General features: G+C 48.8%; 2 protein-coding genes across 3 annotated transcripts in view; one reads left to right on the top strand and one right to left on the bottom strand.

Moving 5' to 3' along the window:
• Positions 1 to 7,632, bottom strand: part of LOC108519771 (uncharacterized) — a 17,453-nt gene extending 9,821 nt beyond the window's left edge. The window contains 4 exon segments of the mRNA XM_017858997.1: positions 132 to 191; positions 484 to 558; positions 5,147 to 5,429; positions 7,247 to 7,632. Coding sequence (XP_017714486.1) covers positions 132 to 191; positions 484 to 558; positions 5,147 to 5,194 — 183 coding nt within the window. The 5' untranslated portion in view covers positions 5,195 to 5,429; positions 7,247 to 7,632.
• Positions 7,633 to 7,727: 95 nt separating this feature from the next.
• RETSAT (retinol saturase) lies at positions 7,728 to 20,694 on the top strand. 2 transcript variants are annotated; one of them, XM_017859010.1, is made up of 11 exons: positions 7,728 to 8,124; positions 10,900 to 11,082; positions 11,747 to 11,988; positions 12,527 to 12,728; positions 13,187 to 13,384; positions 16,659 to 16,778; positions 18,030 to 18,168; positions 18,420 to 18,529; positions 18,603 to 18,769; positions 18,973 to 19,132; positions 19,390 to 20,694. In XM_017859010.1, exons 1-11 carry the CDS (start codon positions 7,953 to 7,955, stop codon positions 19,527 to 19,529), a joined length of 1,833 nt encoding a protein of 610 aa, XP_017714499.1. In that variant the 5' UTR covers positions 7,728 to 7,952; the 3' UTR covers positions 19,530 to 20,694. The 2 variants fall into 2 exon arrangements, with proteins under 2 accessions (XP_017714499.1, XP_017714500.1); XM_017859011.1 differs by having other exon boundaries at positions 11,747 to 11,859; positions 19,390 to 20,690.
• Positions 20,695 to 20,759: the final 65 nt, after the last annotated feature.

The following is a 20,759-nucleotide window of genomic DNA, read 5'->3' on the forward strand; positions in this document are numbered from 1 at the left end:
GTTTCACCGTGTTTGCCAGGATGGTCTCAATCTCCTGACCTCGTGATCCACCCGTCTCGGCCTCCCAAAGTGCTGGGATTACAGGCTTGAGCCACCGCGCCCGGCCTGAAGTCAATTTTAAATTGAGGTACCTGGAAAACTTCAACTATGATGTGGAAGTTGGGTGATGTTGGGGACACGTGTATGTCCACCTTGAATGTAAATAAACAAAAATTCATACACTCATTTCAGACTGTGATATGCCTTTGGTATTTTCTCTGCATTTTATAGCCTGCTTCATTATAGCAATTATCTTATTAAATAGAAGTTGTTTTGTATGTTTGTGTTCCATACACCCTCCCCTCACTCCCCTCAAGTGTGAGCTCCTGAAAGCTAAGGTCTACGCCACCCTTGTGTCCCCAGTGTCTAGCATAGTTCTGACACCACACAGTAACACACAACAAAAGCCCTGGCAGAAGGTACCAAGGTGTGGGGGATACATACAGGGATTCCTCTGAAAGCCAGAACACTCTTGTTGTTGTCATATGATGGAGAATATCCAGAAGACATTCTTTCACCCTGTAAAACAGACAAGGGTCAATCTCCCAGGCACATATTAATCCCCCAAAGATAATAGTTTAAATGTCATACCTTTTTTTTCTTTAACTTTTGAGTTCAGGGGTACATGTGCAAGTTTGTTACATAGGTAAACTTGTGTCACAGGGGTTTGTTGTACAGGTTATTTCATCAGCCAGGTATTTGCCCTAGTACCCATTAGTTATTTTTCCTGATCCTCTCCCTCCTCACTTTCCAATAGGCCCCAGTGTGCGTTGTTCCCTTCTATGTGTCCATGCGTTCTCATCATTTAGCTCCCACTTATAAGTGAGGATATGTGGTATATAGGTTTCTGTTCTGTGTTAGTTTGCTAAAGATAATGGCCTCCAGCTCCATCTGTGTCCCTGCAAAGGTAAATGTCGCACCTTTTCCTAGCACCACAAAAAAAGGTTGAACTCCAGAGATATCAACCATAATGAATACTGTAAAGGAAAACTTCTATTTAATCTGGTCCTAAGAAAACTGCAAAAGCTTAGTTAATGTTGTCTCAAAAGTTTTATACCGATTTCTTGGCTCTTTAAAGTCTGAGGGTTCCGAGTGAGTGAAGTTTAGTGAAGCAGTTTGCTATGGCCTTTCTGCTCAGCCAAACCCATCCCCTGCTACAGATTAAAAACAAGAAACTGACCAAAATACTCAGCCAATGGTTTGTAACTCATGTCACAGATACAGAGCTAATTTTTCAATGTGTTCTTTTAAAATCCTAAAAATTACCAGGTGTGGTGGCTCACAGCTATAATCCCAGCACTTTGGGAAGCTGAGGCAGGAGGATTGTTGAGCCCAGGAGTTCAAGAGCAGCCTGGGCAACATGGGGAGACCCTGTCTCTGCTGTTTAAAAAAAAAAAAAACAAAAACCATCATTTCTACAGTTCGTTACTAGAGAAGTTTCTCTGAACATATAGAGCACCGCGAACTATGACGTATCTAAAAAAACCATATGGCATCGTTGAAAAGAAGCCCAGAATATTCCCAGGTGATACAATTCTGCAGACTGGAGAAGTAATTCTACCAATGAAAGAATTTCCTGATCAACATCATTAAAGATTACGTAAAAATTTAAAAGACTTATGAGCCTAAGTTTCTTCCTACATTACCATATTTACTGAATTTTCTGGAAAAGTAACTTTAATAAAGTTTAATCTCAGAGAAAAAAAATCATTAAGGCAAAAAAGAAAAACCAGCTGGGCATGGTGGCCCACGCCTGTAATCCCAGTACTTTGGGAGACCAAGGCAGAGGATCTCTTGAGGTCAGGAGTTCAAGACCAGCCTGGCCAACATGGTGAAACCCAATGTCTACTAAAAAGTACAAAAATTAGCTGGGTGTAGTGGCACATGCCTGTAATCCCAGCTACTCAGGTGGCTGAGGCACGAGAATTGCTTCAACCTGGGAGGTGGAAGTTGCAGTAGATTGAGATTACACCACTGCACTCCAGCCTGGGCAACAGAGTGAGACTCCGTCTCAAAAAAAAAAAAAAAAGAAAGAAAGAAAGAAAGAAAACCAACCCAGTGGAAACATTAGAAAAGGATATAGACAGTTTACGCAAAAGGTAACCCAAATGATGGTTTTTCTTCTTTTTTTGTGAGATGGAGTTTTGCTCTTGTTGCCCAGGCTGGAGTGCAATGTCGCAATCTCAGCTCACCGCAACCTATGCCTCCTGGGTTCAAGCAATTCTCCTGCCTCAGCCTCCTGAGTAGCTGGGATTACAGGCATGCACCACCACGCCCGGCTAATTTTTAGTAGAGTATTTTTAGTAGAGACGGGATTTCTCCATGTTGTTGTTGTTTTTTTTTTTGAGATACAGCCTCGCTCTGTTGCTCCACCTGGGACTGCACAATCATGGCTCACTCAATTCTTGGCTCAAGGGATTCTCCCACCTCAGCCTTTCAAGTAGCGGGGACCACAGGTGCACACTACCATGCCCATGTAGCCATGGGGTCTACATATGGTTGCTCAGGCTGTTCTCAAATTCTGGGCTCAAGCCACCTTGGCATCCCAAAGTGCTGGGATTACAGACACAAGCCATCCTGCCAATCACAAATTGGTTTTAAACATATGAACAAATGCTCAACCTCATTCATTAAAACAGACAAACAAAAAAACACATCGCCAGGCGTGGTGGCTCACGCCTGTACAATCCCAGCACTTTGGGAGGCTGAGGTGGGTGGATCACCTCAGGTCTGGAGTTCAAGATCAGCCTGGCCAACGTGGTGAAACCCCGTCTCTACTAAAAATACAAAAAAGTAGCTGGGTGTGGTGGCATGCACCTGTAATCCCAGCTACTCGAAAAACTGAGGCAGGAGAATCACTTGAACCCGGGAGGCAGAGGGTGCAGTGAGCCGAGATGGTGTCATTGCACTCCAGCCCGGGCAACAGAAAAAGACTCCATCTCAAAAAAAAAAAGTCATGTAAAACTACTGTTTTATTAGTCAGATTATCAAAGATGGAAAAATCTGATAACATGTACATTGGCTAGAGTGCACAACACACTGGAGATTAAACTATTACCACCTCTACAGCTTGACAGTACCTAACAAAATCATACATGTTTTGTATATGTGGGGCCTGATACTGCATTCTAGTAATTTATCTAACAGATATAGTCATCCATGTGCAAAATGACATGTTTACATTTATAGTGTGATTCTTTGTCACACTGTTTATAATAGCGAAAGGCTGGAAAAACCTAAATGTTCACTAATGGGCTGATTACATAAATAAAAGCACATTCACTCAGTAAGATACTATATAGCCATAAAGACAAATGAGAAAGTGCTTTACAAGCAATATGGGACAATCTTCATGATGTATTAAGTGAAAAAGCAAAGGACAAGTCTATACACTATTTTACCATTTTATTTTTTAAAAGTACATAAGCACATTTGCTTGTCTCTGCAGAGACCATTTTCAGAGTTATACCCAAGGAAGCAGTAGCTTTGGCTCCAGCAGAAAAACTGAGTGGCTGGGGGACAAGGGTGGAAGGTAGTTTCTTCAGAATATGTATATCCTTCTGTACTTTTTGGATTTTGAACCATGTGAATGTATTATGCCAAAGCCCTGGAATCCCAGCTCATCCTGTTACTCTAATCCTTCTGCTTTTTTTTTTTTTCTTTTTCCATTTCCAACTAATGCTCATCAAGCATACCTTTCATTTCTTCATGTTCCAGAGCAAGGATGGAGGCCAAAACACCCCACAGCTGACCAAACTCCCTGGTAACGGAGCTCATGATGGCTAAACATTATGATTTCCCACTGTAATACAATCAACATACCTGCCGCAGATCCTCTCCTCACTTCCATCCCTTCATTCATGTAGTTTTCCTTCAGAATACACCTTCACCCTCTTCTCTGATCAAGGTCAATTCCACCTTCTCAAGGCAACCTACCTTACTAGCTGGGGCTACAATGCTGTCTTATGCCCGTAAGTCCAGTAACCCTTGTATACAGCAAAAGTTCCTCTGCAAAAGGCCTGTATAAGGACCTTCTCTTATATTTCTTTTTTGTTTTTTTTTTTTTGGAGACAGAGTCTCACTTTGTCACCCAGGCTGGAGTGCAATGGTGTGATCCCAGCTCATGGCAACCTCTACCTCCTGGGTTCAAGGAATTCTCTTGCCTCAGCTTCCTGGGTAGCTGGGATTACAGGCATGCACCACCATGCCCAGCTAATTTTGTATTTTTAGTAAAGACAGGGTTTCATCAAGTTAGCCAGGCTGCTCTCCAACTCCTGGCCTAGGGGATCCACCCAACTTGGCCTCCCAAAGTGCTGGGATTACAGGTGTGAGCCACTGTGCCCAGGCTCTTATATTTCTTTTATATGTTTCACACCCATTGGCACAGGACTAAGCACAAAATATTCGTCTCAAATTTTTGTTGAAATTTTATCTCTAAAATATTTGGTGATTCATTGTGCTGAACAACTTCCTGCAGGGGTCTGTGTACCTGGTATTCATTTCACCCTTCCTTTCCTTCTCCAATTCAGTCCCCTACAGTGTCCAAAGACTTCCCTCTTTGGAACAGTTCGCATCTTACTACAGTGAAGAAAATCTTTCTGGAGACCCAAAGTAAAGGCTTTGTCCCAGTCTGGCCACTGAATCCCACAGCCACCATTTAAGACCATTTTTGGGTAGGCAAGGTAGCATGAAAGGTAAGGCATGTAGGGTTAGGTGCCCAGCTTATACAAAGACATATCACACTGAACTGAGTCCTGAGGATGATCAGGCCAAAGCAAGCATTTCACAGGGAAGAGGCTAGTAAGGTAAATGATCCAAATCAATGAAATACAAATCAATTTCATTGAGGGGGATTTCTCAATGAAATTCTCCCCACTACCCAAGCAAAAAGAAAACAAAAATCTCATAACTTAGTCAGAAAACAAGCTATCAGGAAAAAGCAATTGACCCTGAGGTGAACAGAAGCTCCTTCTTATAGAACAAAGAGAACTATAATGAGGTTTTCTAAATTTTTCTAAAGCTTCATATTCTCTTAATATATTCTTACTATACTTAATGATGTATCTCAAACCAACACCATCTTTCCCAAATAAGAGTGCATGCTTACCTGTCCATCTCTGAATTCTTCTTTACTATGGAAAGATTTTTCATTCATGACTCAAAATCACTTGTTCATGTGAGCTTTGTCTTTGGGCCCAGAAAGGGTTTTAATAAGGTCTGAGATCAGAAGCTATGTGGAGAGCCAGAGATCCAGTTGCTCTACCTTTGCCTTCCTTCTTGGCAGTCACTCAGACCAAGAGTAAGAAAACGGTCCCTTTGTGCCATCTGAGGGTGTAGGAGGTTTCTGTGAGTACTGAGAGAAGTCCCCTGAGGTCTTTGAAGCCTCAGCTCTGCCCAAAAGAAAAAAAGGAAATTGAAAAAGAAAACTGGTTTCATCATTCAGTTATGACTCTGTTGACAATTTTTTTTTTTTTTTTGAGATGGACTCTTGCCCTGTTGCCCAGGCTGGAGTGCAGTGGTGCGATCTTGGCTTACTGCAACCTCCGCCTCCCAGGTTCAAGCGATTCTCCTGTCCCAGTCTCCCGAGTAGCTGGAATTACAGGCATGCACCACCACACCCGGCTAATTTTTGTATTTTCAGTAGAGACAGGGTTTCACTATGTTGGTTAGGCTCGTCTCGAACTCCTGACCTTGTGATCGGCCCGCCTCGGCCTCCCAAAGTGCTGGGAATACAGGCTTGAGCCAACGCGCCCGGCCTGTTGACAAAATTTAAGCAGCTGTGAATTTATTCTGAATGAACGAGTTGCCTCAGCCAAATGCTTCCCTCTTACTACCCATGCCACAGGATGGCAAAAAGGGGACCATGCAGGGGTCTGTGGGCTGGATTCTGTGCCCAAAAGACAGCAGCACCACTAGAAGGGATGGGGTCTGTTTCCGACAATGGAGTTACTGGGACCTGGGCCAACTTATCAAAGGGGTTAGGCTAAAGGTGGCACCTTGGTGGGTCATCTTAGCTGAAGTGCTCAGGCTTTGTTTAGGCCTCACACACAGGTTGGGTCTGGGGCTTATAATACTAGACCTGGTTCCAACGATGGTAGAAATTCAAAATGCAACACAATGTTCTAACCTTTCTCAGTTATCACCAATACTGTATACGTGGCAGTACAAACTGGCTAGCCAGTTTGGGCAACTCTAAGTCTTTCATCTGACATTGCTTCCCTGAGGAAAAGGGCTGGACAAGGTTCATGCCTCATCACGGGGGAATTGGACATCTGGGATGTCTGTCACATCAAAAATTGCATCCTAAGTGGGCAGATGGCCCACATACAACTGACAATCATAGTTCACAGGCTTGGGTGACTAAGGAAGGAGGGTAGCCTCTCTATGAGGTCAGCCCTCCACTGTGGTAACAATGATCAGGATTCCATAAGAACTGGCTGCTGGTGTCAGGATGCTTTGATTATTAACACTGAGAGGAAGAATACCTCCTGGCTCTTGGGCTGGACATGTGGCTCATTGTAATCCTGGGGGCAGGACAGTGCCTCCTTAGTCTTGGCACCTCAGGAACTAAACTGTTCTCACTGTGGCCTCTGGGGCCTCAACATCTGCCCCCTCTTTCCTTTTCCTCCACCATGGCCTCCATGACAGCCTATGCCAAAACACACATTGGCCAGCCTTGGCAAGATGACAGGCGGGTATGGTAATAGCAGTCTCAGGAGGGCTCTTCTGTTGCTGTGTAGAAAATGAACCAAGTAGCCTAGAATCGTGACCAGCTTTCCACACCTGGCTGGAGTACTGCTGGGGCCTTCGGTAGGGACAGTTACTATCTGTATCAGAAGAAAAGAGCAACAACTGTCAAAAAAGGAAGTACTCAAAGGCAAGTTCCTGATAGTTGGACCTAAGCTAACGGCCTTCCTATAAAAATGGATCCTTCGCAAATCAAGTATTCATTGTGCATCCACTTTAGGCAAGAAGGGGGTATGATTCTTCAACTGCTTGCTGGAGGTTAGACTCTCTGCATAGGAATTTAAATTAGACCGGCCCTTCGCTGATCCTTTCACCGTGCTCGTCCGTAGGCGGTTCCCCGTCCCCCAGGTTCCCCACGGATGGGGTGTCATTAGGGACCCGCCATAAAGGACTCCGTCCCAGGCAGGCTCCCAGGACAAAACTATGGGCCATGTTGAGGGGCACAGAGCCACAGGCTCACCGGCTGCGATGCGCAGAACAGATTTCAATTCAAGACACCCAGTCAGACAGGGGTTGTGTGCGGACTTTGGACAGAACTTTCGCATTGCCTGGAGGCGTAAGAGGAGGAAAGCAATTTAACACCTCAGGGCAGCGAGTCCAGGGCAGAGCCAGAACCAGAACTCAAGACTCCTGTCTCCCAGTCGGAATTCTCTCTCAGTCTTACAACTCTGGGCCTTGTCTCGCCCTGCAGTGATCATTTCCACCGGATCACATTCTCCCTCCCTCCTCAGGCCGGCTGCTAGCTCCACAAAGGCACCAACCAGCTTATCAAAGGGGTTAGGGAGCTTATCAAAGGGGTTAACTCCTTGGCAGGTGTTATCGCGTTCTCACTCTTAACACAGCTTTCCAAACTTGGGGATCCCGCCGCCTCGGCTAGGCCTCATCTGCTCTTGCGCACAGGCCTCTTCCGTGCCGTCTCCCCTGGCCCCGAGAACTACATTTCCCAGTAGGCAATGGAAATCATGCGCTGCAAAAGAGGTACGGAGAGCCGGGAGGGTCAATCGTCACCGGATTGTTGGCTTCTCGCTGGCAGGCTGGCTGGTTAATCAGTGCTCAAAGCTGCCTCCGCCTCCTGACTGGAGAGCGAACTAGCCCGGGCGGAGCCACAGTCCTAGAGGCTGAGCGCAGACGGAGCTGTCCCATTTACCCGACCCGACGCCAGCGAGATGTGGCTTCCGCTGGTGCTGCTCCTGACCGTGCTGCTGCTGGCCGTCGTCTGCAAAGTTTACTTGGGACTGTTCTCTGGCAAATCCCCGAATCCTTTCTCCGAAGATGTCAAACGGCCACCAGCACCCCTGGTAACTGACAAGGAGGCCAGGAAGAAGGTTCTCAAACAAGGTAGTAGGAGGGACCCTGGGATCCGGGGCTGCACTTCAGGCATTCTCACAGGTTTGGGTTCTCATTTTGCCAAGGCAGCCGCTACCAGACCTGGGCCTCAGTTTCCCCATATATAAAGTACTGGGAGGGCTTCCTTGCACGGGGAGGAGCCCTGCTTTAGTGTCCGACACTGTCTATAGCCTTCGCCCTAGCAGGCCCCGGGAATAGTAGTCCCAAGGGCGCGGTGTTTGTCCTTGGTTTGCAAGGTCTTGGTACCCGCCCTGCCACTTGTAATCCCGGCAGCTCACGGAACTGATAAAGAGACATTCCTCCACTTGGTTCCAGGACCTTAACTTTTTCACCTACCCTCCCATGAGAGCTCAGTGTGTGGGAGACAACACAGAAATGTGTCCCAACTTGCATAGGAAATTGCATTTTGCCCGTCCGGTGATTTAACAGGCTTTGCATGGTCTCGAGTCATAAGGATTGAACCCTAGTTCTGAAACTTTGGCAGAGATTCAACAGGGTGCCTCAGGCTCAGAGCCTGCTCTCCACTCTCATCTTTAAAACATATTTTGTGGTTGCTTCTAGGGTTTAAAGAGTTCTGCTGCTTTAAAAAATAATGGATCACCTGTTTGATCTACAGAGTCCCTCTCACTTGTAAATTTTAGAATTCTCCGTGTCGTATCTTGCTGCACAATCTGAGACAGTACTGTTCTAAGTGGAAGGACTAATCATCTGGACTTCCGAGAACTGAGTTTTAGCTTGAACTGTCACTAATTTGCTGCATAACCATTAGCACCTACCTGGGCTGGTCTAAAAATGAGATGACTAGCTTAACTGCTTTTCAAACCGCTTTGTGATCTATTAGTGGGCTATGAAATCAATTTAGTGAGTTGCAACTGGCATTATTTATTGATTTATTGAAACAGAGTCTCGCTCTGTTGCCCATGCTAGGGTGCCGTGGTGTGATCTCTGCTCACTGCAACTTCCACTTCCTGGGTTCAAGTGATTATCGTGCCTCAGCCTCCCGAAAGGAGTGCGTGCCCAGCTAATTTTTGTATTTTTAGTAGAGACAGGGTTTCAACATGTTGTCTAGGCTCTCGAACTCCTGGCCTCAAGCGATCCGCCCACCTTGGCCTCCCAAAGTGTTGGGATTACAGGCGTGAACCATCGTGCTGGGCCACAACTAACATTTTAGAATGCAGTAGAATAGAAAATATCACAGTGCATTATACGTAGTTCCACTAAATATTGCATTGTGAAACTTATTTCATATATTTATCTTATATACTTACATATGAAATTTTTTTTTTACTATTGATCTCTCTAAAAACATTCAAAAAATAAGCAGTTTGCCAAGTTCTCTTGTATCTTGAAACATCCCAGATCTCAGTTCTTTGCCAGTGATTTAAAGAACAGATCTTGTGTTGGAAGTACCCATATAGCACCACTTGCTATCCAGTTTTGTCTTCTGAGAAGGTGCTGCCTCCCTCAGCAATGCCCCAGACCTTCCCTATGGGACAGGCTGGTGCTGTGATTTCTCAGAGCTGCAGCCTCTGAGCAGTTCTGTCCTGCCCAAGCCTTTCCATCAGGACCTGGAAGAGCCACCATAAGACCCAGCTACTCCACTGTTGCTTGCAGACCCTGCATCTTCCAAAGAAACCCAGCCTGTGTGATGGGCATGGTGGCTCATGCCTGTAATCCCAGCACTTTGGGAGGCCGAGGTGGGTGGATCACTTGAGGCCAGGAGTTCAAGACCAGCCTGGGCAACATAGCAAGACTTTGTCTTTATAAAAAATAAAATAGGCCGGGCACGGTGGCTCATGCCTGTAATCCCAGCACTTGGGGAGGCCAAGGCGGGTGGATCATGAGGTCAGGAGATTGAGACCATCCTGGCTAACATGGTGAAACCCCATCTCTACTAAAAAATATATATTAAAAAAAAAAATTAGCCAGGCGTGGTGGCGAGCGCCTGTAGTCCCAGCTATTCGGGAGACTGAGGCAGGAGAATGGCGTGAACCCGGGTGGCGGAGCTTGCAGTGAGCGGAGATTGCGCCACTGCACTCCAGCCTGGGTGACAGAGCGAGGACTCTTTGTTCTCAAAAATAAATAATAAGGCCGGGCCGGTGGCTCAAGCCTGTAATCCCAGCACTTTGGGAGGCCGAGACGGGCAATCACAAGGTCAGGACGATCGAGACCATCCTGGCTAACACGGCTGAAATCCTGTCTCTACTAAAAAATACAAAACATTTAGCTGGCGCGAGTCGGGCGCCTGTAGGTCCAAGTACTCAGGAGGCTGAGCAGAGAATGGCGGGAACCGGGAGGCGGAGCTTGAGTGAGCTGAGATCCGGCCACTGCACTCCTAGCCTGGGCGACAGAGCGAGACTCCGTTCTCAGAAAAATAAAATAATAAATAATAAATAAATAAATAAAATTATCCAGGCATGGTGGCATGCACCTGTAGTCCTAGCTACTCGGGAACCAGAGGCAGGAGGATTGCTTGAGGCCAGGAGTTCAAGGCTGCAGTGAGCTGTGATCACATCACTGCACTTCAGCCTGGGCCAGAGCGAGACCCTGTCTCAAAAAACAAAAACACAAAACCCCAAATCTGCCTGGCTGGTTCTGAGTATTCCCAGGTAAAATGTTTGAAACATGTTAGTCAAGAGTTCCATGCCAAACTGCTCTAGAGGTTTCTTGCACTGTACAAGCTAGAGAAGTCTTCTTTGGTTTCCCTGTCTTTGTTATTTCCCTGCCCCTGCCTGAGAAACCCACCCTTTGGCCCTTCTGCTCTAGTTTTTTCAGCCAGCCAAGTGCCGGAGAAGCTGGATGTGGTGGTAATTGGCAGTGGCTTTGGGGGTCTGGCTGCAGCTGCAATTCTAGCTAAAGCTGGCAAGCGAGTCCTGGTGCTGGAACAACATACCAAGGCAGGGGGCGCCTGTCATACCTTTGGAAAGAATGGCCTTGAATTTGACACAGGTAAGGCTTGTGTGGAAAAGGGTTGGGAGCATGGCTATATGTTGAAGAGGCTTGGAGCAGCCCTTGTGGGGTGATACTGAGCATTTCTGTTGTTTTGGAAGTGCCGTCTTCTCTCTGGGCACTTTTTTTGTTTGTTTGTTTCAGACAGAGTCTCACTGCGTCACCCAGGCTGAAGCACAGTGGTGTGATCCCAGCTTACTGTAACCTCCACCTCCTGAGTTCGAGTGGTTCTCATGCCTCAGTCTCCCAAGTGGCTGGAATTACACTCAGTAATCCCACCAAGTGGGCCACTACACCCTGCTAATTTTTTTGTATTTTAGTAGAGACGGGGTTTCTCCATGTTGGCCAGGCTGGTCTTGAACTCCTGACCTCAAGTGATCCACCTCCCTCAGCCTCCCAAAGTATTGGGATTACAGGTGTGAGCCACCGTGCCCAGCCTCTGGGCACTTTTCTTCTGTGACAGCATAGCTACTGGGAGTTGAGCCGGGCAGGGATCTGGTGGTTTCTGCTGTGACACCTCCCTACAGACAGGGTAGGCAGCTCACTCTGGGCAGCTCATATCTTGGCCAGGCCAGATAACCTCTTCCACCTCACTTCCTCAGCCACCTTTCCAGGGCTCAATCCTCGTATGCCTTTACTACCTTGTTTTTCCATCTCCCAACAGGAATCCATTATATTGGGAGTATGGAGGAGGGCAGCACTGGCCGTTTTATCTTGGACCAGATCACTGAAGGGCAGCTGGACTGGGCTCCCATGTCTTCTCCTTTTGACATCATGGTACTGGAAGGGCCTAATGGCCGAAAGGAGTACCCCATGTACAGTGGAGAGAAAGCCTACATTCAGGGCCTCAAAGAGAAGTTTCCACAGGAGGAAGCTATCATTGACAAGTATATAAAGCTAGTTAAGGTAACATGGACATGCTGAGGACCCAGAGTTTATTCCCGACAAGACTGACTTTCTTCATTATTAATGGAGGCACTGGGGGTGAAGAGTGCAGTGGGGAGAGGCAGGAAGGGAGGAAGAGTCATATCTGTTCTTAGCTCAGCCTCCACCCGAGTCCATCCAGTTCTCTGTCTCTCTCTCTCTCTCTGGAGCCTTGGCTCCACGGCTGCTGCTGTCCCCCTGGCCTCCAGGGATGCCCTGCTCTCCTCCCTGACTAGGCTGGCTTCCGTGACATCAGATCACTACTCCTTTTTACTCATCCGAGACCAGATTGGGATTTTGAAAAGGAATTTGAGCAGGAAAATAAAAGTAAAAGAAGGACTCATCCAAGTATAGGACAGGAAAATTCACAGAGTATAGATTTTTTTAAAAATTCAAATTCAGCAAAGTTCAGTCAGGGGTAAGTGTTGCTAGATCCTCGGGCTGGTCCAGGCTATGGGGATAGCAGTTCTGTCACAGCGGTTCCAGAGGTGAGGCCTGCTCTCCTCATTCACTCCCCCAGGTGGTATCCAATGGAGTCCCTCATGCCATCCTGTTGAAGTTCCTCCCATTGCCCGTGATTCAGCTCCTCGACAGGTGTGGGCTGCTCACTCGTTTCTCTCCATTCCTTCGTGCATCCACCCAGAGCCTGGCTGAGGTCCTGCAGCAGCTGGGGGCCTCCTCTGAGCTCCAGGCAGTGCTCAGCTACATCTTCCCCACTTACGGTGGGTACTGGCCATGGGCTCTGGGCAGCTTCTGGAGGAGGAAGGGCTACCCTCTCGTCTCTCAGTCTTTCTTCTTGACCCTGCCTGACTGACTGATATGGAGCAGTGTAAACCCCAGGCCCTCTGGAGCTTGTGGATGAGAAGTCTGGCCACCTACTGGACTCCTTGGTCAAAATTCTCTTCATCCATGCCCTGGATGATTTTTCAGTTCAACCAACACTGTCTTCCCTGGTCTTGGCAGCATGGCAGTTTGCAGGGAGGATATTCCTACTGGTGCCAAGATCTCTAAGGTACCCCATGACTGGATGGAAAGTCTCCTCTAACTGCCTTGAACCCTGAGGAACATGTGGATCCTTGGATAGACTGGGCTATGTGTTATCTCACAGAATTCCACGTTCGTTTCTGACTGGTGCTGGTGCCTGCTTTTGCCTGCTCACCTCCCTTCCTTCCTTCTGCAGGTGTCACCCCCCGTCACAGTGCCTTTTCCATGCACGCTCTGCTGGTTAAACACTACCTGAAAGGAGCCTTTTATCCCCGAGGGGGTTCCAGTGAAATTGCCTTCCATACCATCCCTGTGATTCAGCGGGCTGGGGGCGCTGTCCTTACAAGGGCCACTGTGCAGAGTGTGTTGCTGGACTCAGCTGGAAAAGCCTGTGGTGAGAGCCCTGCCCTGCCCTTCTGGGTCCCTGGGTTGGTGTGGACGAGACCTAGGGTGTCCCTAAGACCAGACGGAGTAGGAGAACTGACCTCCTCATGGGGGCTAAAGGTGAGAATCTGCCCCAGAGCAGGGTCCAGGGATAGTGATTAGTCCAGAAATAAAAAGGAAGCAGGAAAGATAAAGGATCAGCCGGGCATGGTGGTCTACACCTGTAATCCCAACATTTTGGGAAGCTGAGATGGGAGGATCGTGTGAGCTCAGGAATTTGAGACCAGCCTGGGAAACATGGTTAAACCCTGTCTCTTTAAAAAAAAAAAAAGAAAAGAAAAGTAAAAGAAAAGAAAATATGGCCGGGCATCGTGGCTCATGCCTGTAATCCCAGCACTTTGGGAGGCTGAGGCGGATCACAAGGTCAGGAGTTTGAGACCAGCCTGGCCAATATGGTGAAACCCCATCTCTACTAAAATACAAAATTAGCTGGGTGTGGTGGCACGCACCTATAGTCCCAGCTACTTGGGAGGCTGAGGCAGAAGAATCACTTAAACCTGGGAGGTAGAGATTGCAGTGAGCCGAGATTGCACCACTGCACCCCATCCTGGGCAACAGAGTGAGACACCGTCTAAAAAAAAAAGAAAAGAAAAATAAAGGATTGCATGGTCCCCAAAGAACAGTATTTAGTTATTTATTTAATAGATAAAATTATTTACCCAGTAATCTATGACTGTCTTTTTTTTTTTTTTGAGATGGAGTCTTGCTCTGTCTCCCAGGCTGGAGTGCAGTGGCCCGATCTCAGCTCGCTGCAAGCTCCACCTCCAGGGTTCACGCCATTCTCCTGCCTCAGCCTCCCGAGTAGCTGGGACTACAGGTGCCCGCCACCACGCCCGGTTAATTTTTTGTATTTTTAGTAGAGACAGGGTTTCACCATGTGTTAGCCAAGAGAGTCTCGATCTGCTAAACTTGTGATGCGCCCGCCTCGGCCTCCCAAAGTGCTGGGGTTACGGGCGTGAGCCACTATGACCAGCCAATTGTCTTCTTGAGTGTAGAGACTGTCTTTTATCTTTGTATTTATAAATCTTAGCACATATTAGAGGCTCAATAAATGCTGCTCAGTGACTGATGGAATGAATGAATAACCTTGGATTCCACAGGGTAGTATGGAGGCCAGCAAGGTTCCCTGCCTCTGTCTGTAAAGTGAGGCCTAGAACCTTATTACACTGGCTCAGATTGATGCTGTAACCTGGATAGGGACTCCGAATCCCAGTATAAATGATTCTTGGAATAGAGGGTCTGTGCAAGAAGGAGTCTGTTAAACAGAATAGGCCATCCATGACTAATGGGTGCTTAAAGAAGCCAGGAAGCAGACAAAAAGAGGCCTGGGAAAAACTGGGCTGGTATAGACATGCATTTATCAGAGGAACCTTTCAAGGAGGTGATAAGTGGGGGACCCAGTGCAAAATAAAAAATCGAGGAGAAAAGGCCATCAGTGATCTGAGATAATCCATTAGTAGAAGAGACTGATAAGTTACTGGGTGGTAAGAGAGAGGTGGCTGTCAGTTGGGCAAGGTTTTCTCTGATGTCTGTGAACAAGTTCTCCTAGCTGAAAGGGGTCCAGGAAGCAAGGTAGGTTTATCAATTGAGGCAAATACAATCCAGATATATTTGTTTTTCAAGTGCTAGGTAATAAAAGATAGAGATAAAAGAGGCCAGGCGCCGGTGGCTCATGCCTGTAATCCCAGCACTTTGCGTGGCCAAGGCAGGCAGATCTCCTGAGGTTGGGAGTTTGAGACCAGCCTGGCCAACATGGTGAAACCCTGTCTTTACCAAAAATACAAACATTAGCCAGGGCCGGGCGCCGTGGCTCACGCCTGTAATCCCAGCACTTTGGGAGGCCGAGGTGCGTGGATCACAAGGTCAGGAGTTCAAGACCAGCCTGGCCAATATGGTGAAACCCTGTCTTTATTGAAAATACCAAAATTAGCCAGGCACAGTGCTGGGAGCCTGTAATCCCAGCTACTTGGAAAGCTGAAGCAGGAGAATCGCTTGAGCCCGGCAGGCAGAGGTTGCAGTGAGCTGAGATTGCGCCACTGCACTCCAGTCTGGGCAATGGAGTGAGGCTTCGTCTTAAACAAAAACGAAAACAGAAACCATTCATTTATGTGCCATCTGGAGGAGTGTGCTAAGGATGGGGGTAACAGACAGCATGGTGGAACAGGGGAAACCTCCTGGAGGCACAGGTGTGGAGCTGAGTAATAAAGGGTGAGATGAACCTAGCAAACAGATGAGGTTGGAGAATATTCTGGGAAGGGGAAGCAGCATGCACAAAGACATGGAGACGTGAAAGAGCTGAGTGTTTTCAGGCATCCAGAAGTATTAGGTTGAACAATGAGAAACTGCCATTTTTGTAGGTGAGAAATGGTTGACTCTCAGCTGTTTGATATTGGTTCTGCCTAGTAGTTTAGTGGGAGTTTAGTGAGAGTGAGCAGAGATGGGTGGAGCTGGACACACAGAAGGGACCACATTGCACAGGCTGCTGTAAGATTTCAGAGGTTCTCTTATCCAGGATGAGGCATCATTGCAGGGTTTGATTTTTATTTTATTCATTCATTCATTTTTTTAGAGACACAGTCTCACTCTGTTGCCCAGGCTAGAGTGTGGTAGTGTCATCAGAGCTCACTGTAGCGTTTAATTCCTGGGCTGAACCCATTCATCTGGCTGAGGAGATAGGACTACAGGTGTGCACAACTCCATACAGCTTAATTTAAATTTTTTTTTTTTGGAGAGACAGGGTCTCACTATGTTGCCCAGGCTGGTCTTGAATTCCTGTATACAAGCAATCAGTCCTCTTACCTTGGACTCCCAAAGTGCTGGGAGTACAGGCATGAGCCAATGTGCCCAGCCCCGATTGGAGAGTATTAAAGAGTATTTGGAAGCAACTCTGGCAGCAGAGAAAAGGGCCTAGATTTCCACTGGAAGCGCTTTAGCCCTTGAGCTTTGTCTGGGATTTGGCTCAAACACAGAGTACACACAAACACACACACGCAGGTGGGTACAGAGCTAGGAAAAGTAAGCCCAAGCAGTTGTAGGATAGGCTGAAAGCACTTGAAAATATTCACTCACTTTGCATTTTCCCAGGGGCCTACCCTGCCAGAGTCTAGGTAGCTGGACTCCAACGTCTGAGAAATGGGCACAGGCAGAGAGAGATCCATGGGGGCCATGGGCCTTCCTCTTTCCCCGGGACTCGCAGACCCTCAGCCAAGCACTTGTGCCTACAGGTGTCAGTGTGAAGAAGGGGCATGAGCTGGTGAACATCTATTGCCCCGTTGTGGTCTCCAGTGCAGGGCTGTTCAACACCTATGAGCACCTACTGCCGGGGAATGCCCGCTGTCTGCCAGGTAAAAGGCGGGTCTGCACTGCCCCTCTTGCAGGTTCCCCACCGTGTCCCCTTCTGGAGCCAACTTGCTCCATTTGGGTCATACTTCCCCTCTTCTTGGCCGGCCCTCTGATTGTACTTAAGCAACAAGGTGAGAACGCTGCCTCTAATGTCATCCTAACCCTAGCATTTAATGTTGGGGAAACTGAGGCCCATACAGATTAATTACAGTCCTGAGGACACTCAGCTGAAAGGGGCAGGGCTGAGTAGAGCAGCTGGTCTGATTTGAAAGCTCCAGCTCCTCTCACCCTTCTGGGTTGAGGGGGCTTCCAGAGAAGAGGCCTCAGGAAGAGAAGCAGGAGAGCAGGCAGCCCACAGGGAGCAGAGCCGCTGAGCCACTGCGGCTGAGAGGTCCTGTCACTTCATGTAACTGGATGCATCTGGTGTGATCTGAGGAAGGGAGGCCGCTGGGAAGAGGGGACCAGGAACCCAACAGGGCTGAGACAGAGGGGCCCAGATGAAGGGCTCAGGCTGGGGCGGGAGCTGGAGAGCACAGAACAGCTCCAGATGTGGTATGGTGGAAACCCTGGCTGGTGCAGGAGCCAGAAAGCAGGGGAACGAGTCCTGACCCCAAAGGGTGGGCCCGGGAGCTGCTCCCTGAGGAACCGGGGAAAGGGACAGCAGAGCGGGCTGGGGGGTAAAGCGAGGTCCTGGCTTTCCTCATGGGGACTGGGTGGTAAGGGAGTTGTGATTGTCTCCAGGGCATAGGGTGGTTGCACCACTGCCAGCCTCTCTTTTCTTTGCCCCTCGTAGCTGAGCCTGCAGCCTGCATGGCCTCCCCTCTCTCAGACTCTCAGGAGCTGAAGGGGTGAGGCAGAGATGGCCAAGGGGCAGAGCAGGGGGGTCAGGCATGGTGCACAGGCAGACTCTGCCTTTGCTACTTCCTACCTTTCTCTTTGTGACCGTGACCTCCCTTCTTCCCTGTCCCAGGATCTCTGGGCACTGACACTGTCCTGGCCAGGCAGCCCTGCTCGAGTCACCTGTGCCTCCTACCCCTGTCTCACCGTCTGGTTACAATTTTCCCTTGTCTGTGAATTTTGATTCATGATCTGAAGGCCTCAAAAATATTTAGTTAAATGAAGGAAACAGAGTGGCCAGGGACCTGGCATGCCTCAGGCAGGTGCCAGAGCTGGCACCCCAAGGCTCTCCTAGGAGCAGGGAGTGGCCGTCTCTGGTCATAGTTCACACAAGCACCACCCACTCCCCTTGGCAGGTGTGAAGCAGCAGCTGGGGATGGTGCGGCCTGGCTTAGGCATGATGTCTGTTTTCATCTGCCTGCAAGGCACCAAGGAGGACCTGCATCTGCCATCCACCAACTACTATGTTTACTATGACACGGACATGGACCAGGCGTAAGGCGCACGTGTGTGTGTGTGTGTGCGTGTGTGGCCTGTGCCTCCCTGCTTGACTCAGAGAATGAGCAGAGGATATGGAATGGGAGGAAATGGGCAATATCTAATTTGTTCCTGGAAGTTTGTCACCTCAAGGCTGTGGCTCAGTTTCACCCCTGTGGGGAGTCCCTAGGGCTGAGCAGTCCTTGCAGTGGTTCTGGAATTTTGAGGACAAAAGCCTGGAGATCACACCACACTCCTGTCACACGCAGGATGGAGCGCTACGTCTCCATGCCCAGGGAAGAGGCTGCGGAACACATCCCTCTTCTGTTCATCGCTTTCCCATCAGCCAAGGATCCGACCTGGGAGGACCGATTCCCAGGTGGGGCTGCGGGTCCCGGGTGAGGGGCTGGAGGGAGGGGCCGGGCAGTAGTAATATCAGCTCTGACCCCCAGACCGGTCCAGCATGATCATGCTCATACCCAGCGCCTACGAGTGGTTTGAGGAGTGGCAGGCGGAGCCGAAGGGAAAGCGGGGCAGTGACTATGAGACCTTCAAAAACTCCTTTGTGGAAGCCTCTATGTCAGTGGTCATGAAACTGTTCCCACAGCTGGAGGGGAAGGTAGGGGGTAAAATATTTGGGGTGGTGACGGACCTCATGGTGCCATTTCTGCCCTTCCCTTGCAAAGACAGGGGAATTGGGCCCCACGACATGAGCCCCAGGGAAGGACAGGGCACCCATACCCGCAGTCAGCAAATGGGAGACAGTGGAAGAGGGAGGGGAGTTAGGATCTCACGTGCCCGCCCCACCCTTTGTGCCCTCAGGTGGAGAGTGTGACTGCAGGATCCCCACTCACCAGCCAGTTCTATCTGGCTGCTCCCCGAGGTGCCTGCTACGGGGCTGACCATGACCTGGGCCGCCTGCACCCTCGTGTGATGGCCTCCTTGAGGGCCCAGAGCCCCATCCCCAACCTCTACCTGACAGGTATACTCACTGCCCCATGTTGTCAGGACCTGAGACCCTGGGCCCCTGTCACCCAACGTCCTCTGTTCCTGTCCTCAGGCCCTGCTGTCCCCTGCAGCTTCCCATCCCCTGAGCAGGGCTGCCTGGGCAGGCTGTGGCCCCGTTTCTGATTGGAGCCAGCTCTGGGTGGCCCTCATGTGGAGGGAAGAGCACCAGGGCCCCACCCTCCCCTGGGCCTGCCTGGGTCACGCTCAGGGGCCTCTGCTCTTGCCTCCTAGGCCAGGATATCTTCACCTGTGGGCTGGTCGGGGCCCTGCAAGGTGCCCTGCTGTGCAGCAGTGCCATCCTGAAGCGGAACTTGTACTCAGACCTTAAGGATCTTGGCTCTAGGATCCAGGCACAGAAGAAGAAGAATTAGTTCCATCAGGGAGGAGCCAGAAGAATCTGCCCAATGGCTGGGGCATCTCCCTTGACTTACCCATAATGTCTTTCTGCATTAGTTCCTTGCACATATAAGGCACTCTAATTTGGTTCTGATTCCTGAAGAGAGGCCTAGTTTAAATCACAATTCCGAATCTGGGGCAATGGAATCATTGCTTCCAGCTGGGGCAGGTGAGATTATTATGCCTTTTATAGCATCCTGTCCCTACTAACAGGATATTGACTTGGATAGCTTGATGTCTCATGACAAGCAGCACTCTGCATCCCTCACCCATGCCTCCTCACTCAGTGATCAAAGAGAAAATTCCATTGGTGGATAGAACCCCTGGCAGTGTTGTCAGCTAAAGCTGGTGGGTTCAGTTCTGTCCTGAGGCTTCTGCTCTCATTCACTTAGTGCTGTGCTGCACAGTTCTACACCGTCGAGGGAGAAGGGAGACTAATGAGGCTTAACTCAAAACCTGGGCATGGTTTTGGTTGCCATTCCATAGGTTTGGAGAGCTCTAGATCTCTTTTGTGCTGGGTTCAGTGGCTCTTCAGGGGACAGGAAATGCCTGTGTCTGGCCCGGTGTGGTCTGGAGTTTTGGGGTAACAGCGGGATCCATCAGTTATTAGGGGGCACGTCAGATGATCATATCCAATTCATATGGAAGTCCTGGGTCTGTCTTCCTTATGATCGGAGTGGCATCTGGTTCTCCATGTGCCAGCATCAAGGCACCTTCGGGGAGCTCAGTACCTGAGCCTCAATCAAGCCTCATCCTCCAAATATGCAGGGAAGGGTGATGCAGCGAAGGGTGATGTCAGGAGTCAGGCCATGGACTGGTTAGATGAATACTTTGCTGGGCTAAAGCAGGCTGCAGGGCTGTCCAGGCAAGGGCACACCTGGGGACAGCTCTAGGAGGTGTGGGGTAAGGAAGGGAAGTCACCTCAGAAAAGGGAAAGCGACAGAATGTGTGTGAAGCCCAGAAATGGCATTTGCCGTTAATTAGCACATGTGAGAGTTAGATGGGTATGCGAATGCAAGCTCAAGGTTTGGAAAAATGACTTTTCAGTTGTGTCTTTGGTATCAGACATACGAAAGGTTGCTTTGTAGTTCTTGTTAATGTAACAATAAATTTATTGATTCCATTGCTTTAACATTTGAAGTTTATGTTTTTTGTTCAACAAAACAAAATTGCGATGGCATTTGCAGAAGCTCAATAAAATACTA

Source organism: Rhinopithecus bieti, unplaced genomic scaffold (genome assembly GCF_001698545.2).
Source record: "Rhinopithecus bieti isolate Rb0 unplaced genomic scaffold, ASM169854v2 scaffold_47995, whole genome shotgun sequence".
Classification (NCBI taxonomy): domain Eukaryota; kingdom Metazoa; phylum Chordata; class Mammalia; order Primates; family Cercopithecidae; genus Rhinopithecus; species Rhinopithecus bieti.

Coding starts and splice junctions, on each gene's coding strand:
- RETSAT (XM_017859010.1), top strand. CDS start 7,953: ATGTGGCTTCCGCTGGTGCTGCTCCTGACCGTGCTGCTGCTGGCCGTC. Junction 8,125..10,899: donor GAAGAAGGTTCTCAAACAAG/GTAGTAGGAGGG, acceptor CTTCTGCTCTAG/TTTTTTCAGCCAGCCAAGTG. Junction 18,770..18,972: donor TCCCACAGCTGGAGGGGAAG/GTAGGGGGTAAA, acceptor TTGTGCCCTCAG/GTGGAGAGTGTGACTGCAGG.